The 10,683-nt window shown below is 38.7% G+C and overlaps 1 protein-coding gene across 1 annotated transcript in view; it reads right to left on the bottom strand.

The window, feature by feature from the left end:
- Positions 1-1,649: 1,649 nt before the first annotated feature.
- Positions 1,650-10,683, bottom strand: part of RBM46 (RNA binding motif protein 46) — an 88,192-nt gene continuing 79,158 nt past the window's right edge. The window contains exons 4-6 of the mRNA XM_077477084.1: positions 9,052-9,831; positions 6,023-6,226; positions 1,650-3,541 (exon numbers count right to left, since the gene is read on the bottom strand). Coding sequence (XP_077333210.1) covers positions 6,027-6,226; positions 9,052-9,831 — 980 coding nt within the window. The 3' untranslated portion in view covers positions 1,650-3,541; positions 6,023-6,026. The remainder of the gene's footprint in view (positions 3,542-6,022; positions 6,227-9,051; positions 9,832-10,683) is intronic.

Genomic DNA, 10,683 nt, shown 5'->3' with positions numbered 1-10,683 from the left:
AGAGAACCACAGGTAGAGTAAATAATCAGTGCATGCTAATTCTAATTATGTGGGCCTGTAAAAAGTGGCCTGAAGATGGAGCAGGTTACTAGAAGGACAGGGCTAGTGCAACGCTCCAGTTTCTAGTAAAATGAAGTACTCCATAACAAAAATGTAAACAAAAGTACATCAGTGTTTAATTATATTTTCAATTTCAATTTAAGAAAGCAATATTTATCAGTGATGAGCTTACGTCATCTTATATTTAGTACTGAATTTTGGCTCTGAATAAAATAGCACCTTTTTCCCTTACAGTATAATTTGTCAAATTGTCTTGTCAAAACTGCAATAAAAATGTATTATGTTGGCTTTTTAAAAACATCTTCTGGATGTAGACTAATTATCTGATTCTTCAAAGCTAAGTTGACTCACATATAAACATTAAACCATTTCCCTTGCATATTGGTTTGGTATTTAAAGTGAAATGTACGCCAAGTGCAAAGTGAACAGCATCTTTTCCATTATGTAAATCAATCCCATTCTATACCTAGCAAGACCTTATATTATTTAGCAAAACTGTTCTTTTTTTCTGAACTAAATGTCCAAATTTTATTTAGGTATATATTTGTTTTTATGCATTGACATATGATCAATTGCAATAGATCATTTGGGTTACTAAGTGGATATCTGAATATGTAAGGAATGAATATGGCATAGCATTCTACAATGCTACTCAAACATAGCAATGAATATGAAGTAAAATTTCCTGACACTTCAATGATAAAAAAGCAATGCTGTCACATTTAGAACTCTCTTTGATAAGCACTACAGAATTTACATCATGCTCTATTCATTATTGCAAATCATTGCAGCAATCTTAGAATTAAAGACAGCTTTCCCTTTTGAAAAACAAACTTACATTCACTTGTTCCCTGAAAATATGTCACTTTTTTAATTTTTTTTTGTTTTTATACTTTTTGTCACAGGTGGCTGTTTTCGGTGCTTCTTCATTCCATAGAAACAGCTAGCTTGATTCTTAATTTAAAATGGCCCTTCTAAATGAAATTTTTCTCTTCTTCGGCCAGTGTACTGAATAAATGCATTGATGTCAAACATGGGAAGTGTAGGATCCGAAGCAAAGAGGCAACTTAAACCTCAATTCCAGCTAAAACTATTTACTTTAGTTTTTAATAAGGGAAGTATCCCTAAAAGAGACACTGACCACAATAAAAGCCTGACTGCTGTTCTAATCTGTCCCCAATTCTACTGTAAAACAAATTTTACTGCTGTTTATGGCTCTATCAGAAAATGGAAAAAATTACCAAACTGTATAAAGTATTTAATAAAGTGGTATTAAACCCAAAAGCAAACATTATATTGCAGCTTACCAATAATTAAATGTGATGGCAGCATTAGTTTTCTTTTTTAGGCTTTCTTTCCCATGTTTTCACCTGGTGTTCTGGCCAGTAAGTCTATTGTTTTTTAAATAGAACAAGCTCTTTTGCAGATGTAGCAGTTGAGGCAAACCATATAATAAATAAATAAAATTGATCAATGTAAGTAAAACTTTTACTCAAAAAGAAGAAAAAATTGACTTCAATTTTTTAGTGTATCTAAATCTGCTAGTAGTTTCTAAACCCCCCCCCCCCCCCCCCCGACTGACAATGCTGCAGCTCCTTTATCCAGAGTGGGAGCACTCTTATGCCCTGTATACACGGTTGGAATTTCTGACGAAAATGTGTGATAGGACCTTGTTGTCGGAAATTCCGACCGTTTGTAGGCTCCATCACACATTTTCCATAGGAATTTCCGTTACACAAAATTTGAGATCTGGTTCTCAAATTTTCCGACAACAAAATCCGTTGTCGGAAATTCCGAGCGTGTGTACACAATTCCGATGCACAAAGCATGCTCGGAATTAAGTAGAAGAGCAGCACTGGCTATTGAACTTCATTTTTCTCATCTCATCGAACGTATTGTACTCCATCGCGTTCTTGACGTTCGGAATTTCCGACCAACTTTGTGTGATCAAGTTTAAGCCATCAGTCGGAAAAAAATCCCATGGATTTTGTAGTTGGAAAATACTACTGTGTGTACAGGGCATAAGGCTGCACTCACACCTGGGCGTTTTTAATTGCCACGATTAGGCCAGCAATTTCAAAACACTTTGGCATCTAAAAACGCGGTGTGGTTGGACCACAAATATCGCATGATATATTGCTTTGCAATCGTTGCAAAATGCATTGCATGATGCTTGTCGTCCAAAAAAAAGTTCAGTACTTTTGGGCGTCAAGCTTCATGTGATGCGGTTTATCGTGCGACAATTGTGGCCCAACCGCACCACATTTTTGGGTGTAAAATGAATGGCATTGAAATCGTGAGTAGAATCGCCCAGGTGTGAATGCAGCCTAATACAGGAGGAATGTTACTGGTCAGATTAGAAGGTGAAAACAGAGAAAAAGCTGGAAAAAAACAAAACAAAAGCTAATACAGCCACCACACCTAATGATTGGAACGTTGCAATATTCCATTTTTGGTTCTGGGTTTAATACCGCTTTAAGCGATGATTACTGAATGATACTGTAAAGAGTTATAGGTTTTTTTCTCAGCTTGGTTTGACTGGAGATTTTCACTATATATTGTGAAAATGAAATGATATGAAAACTGGTTCACAAAACTGTCTGAGGTAAGAGCAACATCTAACCAGATTTAAACATTAACAGGTCAGTCTACCCAAAAAGTATGATAGGTGGACCCTGATGAGTCAGTGAATGAATATACCAACAGGGAGAACTTTAAGCCACCAATTGTGACTGACTTGTTCCTGTCCATTTGGGAACAGAGCGGAAAGCGCCCTCACAATGGATTCAGAAGGTGCACGGGTCCATAAACAAAATTATCACACTAACAGGATCCTCAAGAGGTATATACAAGAAGTTATTAACTCCCCAGCCTCTACCAAAAATCAAAATGGCAGTTTTGGGTGGTTTTATCCCTTGATTTTCTAATGCAAATTTAAATCTGGTTAGTTGCTACATATTATGTCAGCCATGCTTTAATTTTTATATTTAAATAATTCACAATAACTCTCCCTGATGTATATATGAAAATAGTACACAATATAACACGCTTAAGAACATGAAGGAAGTTATAGTGACAGTTTATGGCAATTTGTTTACCTAAATGGTATAGTGGGTGCCTGTTTGTGCACGTACACACAGAGCACACATTCACAACCCACCTCATCTTTACTAAAGAATCAAAGGCCAACTGGTCACACATTTCATCTATTCAAATTCAACAGCAATGCATTGCATCTGAATAAATGGACTTAGGTTTGCCATAATCATAAAACAGAGCTTGCCCGAGTTGTACAGTTTTACACAAAGGATCATTCAAAACGCACTACACATTTCTACTGAAATAAACAATACAGATTAGAATACAAGAATACAGATTAGAAAATAACTGCCTCTTTTTAGATAATACACAAACAATACTTCCAGGGAGAGAAATGTTGATCCACAAACTTGTGCATATTGTGCAAGATCATTCAATTAACCTAAAATGAAAAAAGAGATGTAAAAATATTCTTCATGCAACACAAACCAACCAATTCCACCGACTAGTCCTCTTATCAAGACTGCTTTGTAAAACTGCACTGAACTATTTTTCCTGACTCAAAATTCATATTTCCTAAGACCGCCATCATATATCTATGGATAGCTGTCAGCCGGCAGGAACCATACAGCGGACAGATCCTCTGCTGATCTAATCAGAGTCCGCCCTGTGTGAAAGGGGCCTAAAGCAGGGATCCACTTTCACATTAATGTGAAACGTTTCTAACATGACCCGAGACAAAAAGTGAGTTGATCTAGCATTACCAACTATCTTAAACTGTTTAACACAAAAGTTTAAATCACTGCCAGCCCCTCTATTGTAGCTAGGCATACTACACTGTATAAACCTTTTATTAAAATGAGGCATTTAAATAGCTTTTTAGAGCTATCCTCAGGCCGATCACGTGATTCCCGGCTCTGGTACAGGGCTACTGCAGGAGGGTCCGAGATCTCCCTCAGCCGGGAGGTCACATGACCACTCAGCCCCTCCCGCAGTAGCCCTGTATCGGAGGTGTAGAGTGGCCGTGAGTCACGTGACTGGCATGAAGATAGCTCTAAAAAGGTATTTACATGCCTCATTTTAATAAAAGACTTGTACAGTGTGATATGCCTAGCTTTAATAGCAGGGCTGGCAGTAACTATTTATAACCTTTATTTTTCTACCAATAACAGTGGGGGGAGGCAGAGACAAAGACACAGACATGGAGCCTACAGGCAGAGAGGAAGGGGGTGATAGGAGAGCACAGAGGAGAGCTGCAGATGACAGTGGCTCAGCAGCCCTGATTATTGTGGTCAGCACAGAGAGGGGAACACAGTAAGTGGCAGGATCCGCCAGGTTTTTTACAGTTTGGAATGGAGCAGATTAGACAGCACAAGCGCTGTGCTGTTTAATCTGCTTTAAGGAACGGAATCTCTATTTTTTTAGGTTAACACTTTAAATACTGACGTCCTAAATGCATTACCTTTAAATGCTGAAATGTATGAAACTTCGAAACCCAATAATAAATTAACTAACTTCATAATCAAACATTTAACAGATAACTGATGATAATGTCCACTAGTGTAGGTAACCCATTACAAGAATTAATAACTTCAGATAAAAACGAATACCCCTTTGACTTTTTGAATGTCCGTAATATGATAGAAAAGACACACTCAGCTTTAATTATTAGTGTCTGTAATCCAAATCAAATGAGAGAGTATAAAAGTCTGAATTTGGTGAATTGCTGTTTGGCCATACATTAGGGGGGCTTCATTTATAAAGAATCCACACAGCCATTTGGCCAATGAAAGTGCATGTACATTTCTTCTGTGCGAATGGGGCAAAAAACAAATGTAAATATGCTATACATTGTAACCAGATGGGAGTTACATCACGTGACTCCGGCCAGTCATAGAGCAGGCGTTTGCAGCCCCGGAAGGAAGAAGGGCGAAGATGGACGCTCCCTGCTAGCAGGCTTTGGTTTCAGGTAAGTGACACATAATGGGCTACTATGCGAATAGCCCATTATGCTTTACCTTTGCAGGGAAATAAAGAGGAAGTAAAACCCACAAGGGTTTATTTCCTCTTTAGTATTATAGCAAATTTCTGTGATACTTAGCTCCATCTAGTGGCCAAGTGCCAATGATTTACATTTGAAAGCTCAGGCTATAGCTTCTTTGCATTCATTTTTTGCCCTATTTACACAGAAATTTACATACACTTGCACTGGGCCCATGGCTATGCAAATTCTATATAAATGAACCCCTTTCAAAAATCAAATGTTTTTTTCCCCATATTTTACAATCCCCCCCACACACACACAATAATACAATTCTCCACAAACGCAATATTTGGACTTTAAAACAGTATTAAAAGTAACATATTAGCCGACTGCAACTAAGCAGTTCTCAATTCAAAATGCCTTATAAATGGTTACTATGGTTGGCATGTCTAAGTTAACTCCTGTTTTCAACAATCAGCACACCAGTCAGTTTGTAGATAATGCACAACTTATTAAAGCAATCCACGTACAGAGTAAACAAAAAGGTTGCCTTTGCTGTACTACTTCTAAGAAGTATAGTTTCTTAGCTATCGATGGGCTACAATACTTTGAGATGCTGACATGGAACAAGTATACAAGCCAGAACTCCTGATTTACATACATTTTCCAAGTCAGCAAATTCAAGTACTAAATGCCATAATGACCTAGAATGGCAGCCAGGTTTTTTTAGGAGATGTCATTAATGGTAGTCTCGATTCTTCTTCAATATAGGTTCTTATTAAGAGAAAACATAATGAAAGAGCCACCTTACGATAAAACTCATAGAAACACAAAGGGCTCTTCTGATAGAAGTTTGTATGTCTATACATACACACACACATACACTAAACAGATAAATAAAAACTATAAACAAATAAAATCTTTCAAAGTACTGCATACATTTTCAGAAATAAGAAGCCTGATTAGAAATAAAAAGCCTCTGCTCCGTGTGGTTTCCATTAGCCAAAGTCAAGGGAGGTGAAACTGAGTAGTTGGGGCAGGAGTAGGTTTTAGATGTATACGGGATTACATTTGCTGTTCCAGCTGAGAAAGCAGTATTCACTGGTGATAGGTTATTTGCTGAACCACGGCAGATACTGTAGCCTGTAAAGAACATAAACTTAGCTTGTTTATATAGAAACATTCAAACATTTACACATTATATTTGCTGGTTATCCCTACAATGAAAGAATATCTAAACCTAAGAACAAAAATGTAATGTATAGCATATTACTGTAGATGTGGCGACTGCATTTGTTTTCTTGCAACTTCCTGTTCACTGACCTGATATATAAAACAATGTTATCAGCTTTTGCAAGTTATCTTCTGTGAACTGCAATACACTGCCTCCCAATGTAATGAAGATGAGAAGAAGGCAGTCCAGATCAGGAGTGCAGCATATGGTGACAGTGATGCTTCTTCATAGATATTGTAGTAATGAGAATTGAGAATGAGTAATGAGAAGAAGGGGCATCAACTTTTTTGTAAGTCAAGTTTAAAGCTGGTCATAGATTGATTGAAATTCAGCTGGTTCAGGAGGGGCCAGCAGAATTTCGTAGGGCAGGGTGGCTGTAAAGTAGCTGATCTACAGAGCTATAGCCAGCAGCACTGATCAGTGTATTCTGAAGTTCCCTGCTGTCAGAATACAATGACAGAGTGGGAGGATTCCCTAATCCTCCTCGAATGTGAAGGGGAATCAGGTTGAACGAAAAAAAAAAAAAAAAAAAAGAATCATCTATGGGCTGTCTAAGTGCCATCACGTCCTTGCCCTAGGGCTGACCATACACTAGGTTTTAGTAAAATGTAGTTTGTTTGGACCAAGGTGGTCCAAAGAACTATTACCTTTACTAACAGCACTGTATAAACGTCACATGGAACACTGTATAAACTGTATGTAGCCTCAGCTATAGTATATAGCACTGTATTTGGGCAGTGGGATAGGAACTTCCCATTTCACCCCCAGAACAAAATCAAGTATATGAGTGAATACAAAGCTTCCTCTGTTTGGCTGAGGTGGAATGGTGAATGTATGATGTCACGGTTCATAGAATACAAAGCTTCCTATGAATGGGTGATCACTGCTCACCCCTACACGATTTTCTTCTGGGATTAGAACCGTAAGTTCTTGTCCCACTGTCAGAACACAGCGCTGTATACTGAATGTACCTGAGGCTACATACGGTTTATACAGAACACACAGCCATTGCAACTGTTAGTGAAGATAACAGGTCGGTTAGACCAGCTTGGTCCAAACTAAATATTTAAAGTGCAAGTTCACTTTTACAGAACGTCTGTAAGGTAACCTTACACTGGGTCCCCTCCACATCCACCCAGCTGTACCAGACTGCCACATTCCCTCACTGTCAGACACGGAAATCCGATTCACCGGTCCTGGGATTTGAAATTTCCCCACGGCTTAACCTTGTCTCCGTAACGCTTAGGCAGTATGGACTGCAGGGATTCTAAATGGCCAGCACTGTCACATGGATGGCACAGACTAATCAGAAGCCATTTAGCTTCTACTGTCAGCACTGCAAGGAGAGGAGAGAAAGCCGTCTGGATTTCAAATCACTGGACTGGTGAAGCGGCTTTTCTGTGTCTGATAGCAGGGGATCATGGCAGTCTGATACAGTGGGATCAGGAGGAATGGGGAGGGGGTCCAGTGTAAGGTCACCTTACAGATTTTCTGTAAAGGTGAACTTAAACTTTACTAAAAGCTGGAGATCAGCTTTAAGCATGCAACAAAGATAAGTGTCGGTTAGACTGGCTATACACACACCTTTCTTTTTTTGTTCTGCTAAAAAACGGACAGATTTTTACACTGGATTTTACACTCATGTGCATTACACTCTTATCAACTCAACAGTGGTGCTCTAAGACCATCTACTAAATATGCTTCCATGAAGTGCATGGTGTTACAATTATACTTTATTCACCTTGCTAAAGTAGAACTGTGGTCATTGATGACTATAGCTAGTAATAAATAAAAAGCTACAATTTATTTTAAACATGTACTTCAGAGTTCTGTTGCTTTAGTTTATTCTCTGGCTTTTTTTTTGAACTATGATTGCCAATGAGAAATATCAAGCCATCGCCAGAGCACACATAAGGACTAAAATTGAAAGATGATTTTATTGCATTTTATCTGGTCATCAGCAATATGATATCTGAGGTCTCTGGAGGTGAAGACAGTGCCAAAAACAGGAAAGATTGATCATTTGTGGCAGGACTTGCAGGGCACCTCTAGACCTGGTTTTGGTGTGGGTCCAATCAGAATATTTTTGGACTACAACTAAGTCACTACTGCTGACGTGCTTTTGCTTTGGGCAAGGGAACAATAGTTCCATTGTCAACCTTACTAGTCCACCTCCTTCCCACTTCCACCTCCCTTAATAATTTTACACTAAAAATCTTTCCTAATGCCGCTTACACAGGATCGGAATTCTCGTCGGAAAAAGCTCAGATGGTTTTCCCGACAGAATTCCGCTCAAGCTGTCTTGCCTACACATGTCACACGAAATTCAGATGGGACTAGAAAAAGGAAGTTCAATAGCCAGTAGCTTCTGTCTCGTAGTTGAATCTGAGCATGCATGATTTTTGGTGTGTCGGAATTGCATACACACGATCGGAATTTCCAATAGAAAGTTTTTCCGTCGGGAAAATTGAGAACATGCTATAAATTTTTGGCTGGCGGAAATTCGGACAGCTAAATTCCGATGGAGCATACACATGGTAGCATTTTCCAATGAAAAGCTCTCATCTGTCTTTTTCTGGCCGGAATTCCGATCGCGTGTACGTGGCATTAGAGTAACCAGAAAGGCTGGAAGTCAAGAAAGTGAGAACCACCAGTAAGGTTGAAATGGAAGTACTGTTTCCTTGCTCAAAGCAGGCAACCCCTTAAAAAAACAGTGTAGACATTTTAAACTTACCCAAATGCATCAATGTAATCTGTGCTGCCAATTCCTTTGCATCTTCCAACGAGGTGCATAGCCTGTCAGGTATGAAGCAGTTCTGGGAACTATTACCAATAGTTGGAAGTACAACTTTATAAATCAAAAGCAGTTTTTCATCCTGGCTATAAGTTGAGTACAAATAGTATTCAGGGAATGCCAAATTATTTTTGTAACAGTAGTACTCTAGATGCATCACAGCAGAGTGAAAGTGATTAGGCTTTAAAGACTGAACGTTTATCGGGGTAAGCTTTGTGCCAGGATAGAAAGGATACGTGCCTCTTTCAGGCTCAGAACATACTGGACTTTCTCTGCCTCTAAGAGGAGCAGGTAAAATTGAAGATCTTCCAATAGATTTCTGAGATACTTCCTCCTGATTTGCAAACAAAAGCAAACTTTCTCCATTCTGACTCAAATGGCCATTTCTTTGTTTCCAAATAGAATCCTTAGTTGCAGGCTTAGCTAAAGTAACCTCAATACTTGCTCCATCAATATATTTCCCATTCATTACTGGAATTGCTGCAATGGCATCATCTCGATTAAAAAAATGTACAAAAGCATAGTCCCTCAACTTTTTGACACGTTCAACAGATCCAGGCTTAAATTTATTAAACTCTGCTTTAATAGTCTCTTCTGTAGTTGATATCATCAAATTCCTTACATATAGGACCTTAACTCTCTGCATCGTTTCTTCATCAACTTCTTTTTCTGGGTCTGCCCAGTCTACTTGAATAGTATGGCCCCATAACTGAAAAGTTCCTAAAATGATATTGCACCAACAATGATATTAGAACCATTGCAAATATATACATACTTGTATGATATAAGACAAAAAGAAAATGACTGTAAGCATAGGAAATTTGACTTCCCTATAAATTATTTATCTAGAACAGGACACAGAACTTGTATTCCTAGACCATGGGTATATGCAGGCTATCCCCAGGTGATTAGACCTTGGCAGTAGACTACCCATATAATCCTGCCCACTCTGTCAAAATTTCCTCAAGACACAGAGGCAAGGAGCCTGTGTCCTATACTGTACACCAAGATAAAGAATATACAGGTAAGTCAAAGTTCCTATTATCTTGGTCATACAATACAGGACGCTGAACTTGTATACATAGCTCAAATGAGATTTTCAAGCAATAAAATGCAGAGTGGGCAACAACATAGTAAAATACTCGGATAATAGCTTGAATTACCTTGCTGTAAAAAAAGCTTGCATAAGCCGAGGCGTGAACATCCACTTGGTAAGACTTGGAGAAGACTTGGAGAACATGTGAACAGAGGACCAAGAAGTAACCTTGCAAATTTGGGATACATATGCTTGGTGCTGAAAAACCCAAGATACACTAATAGCCATGATGGAATGAGCTCTGATGGGAAACAGAGGAAGCCCTGGAAACATGTTGTCTGATCCATCTAGCGAGTGTGGATCAGGAAGTCTTTTACGAGGACCTCCAGAAAGGTAGGGATTCAGTTTTGCAAATAGAGGCTATGGCTGTCAAGTGGATCCTGACAGCCCTGACTACACCAAAGCAGTATAAAGCAATTTCTTTGTCATGTTTTGGAGCAGGACAGAGGGAACGGTGGACAATATTCTCATTGGTA

This window comes from Lithobates pipiens, unplaced genomic scaffold, assembly GCF_037356315.1.
Source record: "Lithobates pipiens isolate NorthernLeopardFrog02 unplaced genomic scaffold, aLitPip1_a1.2 Scaffold_13, whole genome shotgun sequence".
Taxonomy (NCBI): domain Eukaryota; kingdom Metazoa; phylum Chordata; class Amphibia; order Anura; family Ranidae; genus Lithobates; species Lithobates pipiens.
Note: the sequence above shows the minus strand (reverse complement) of the source record. Positions and strands in the feature narration are given on the sequence as shown.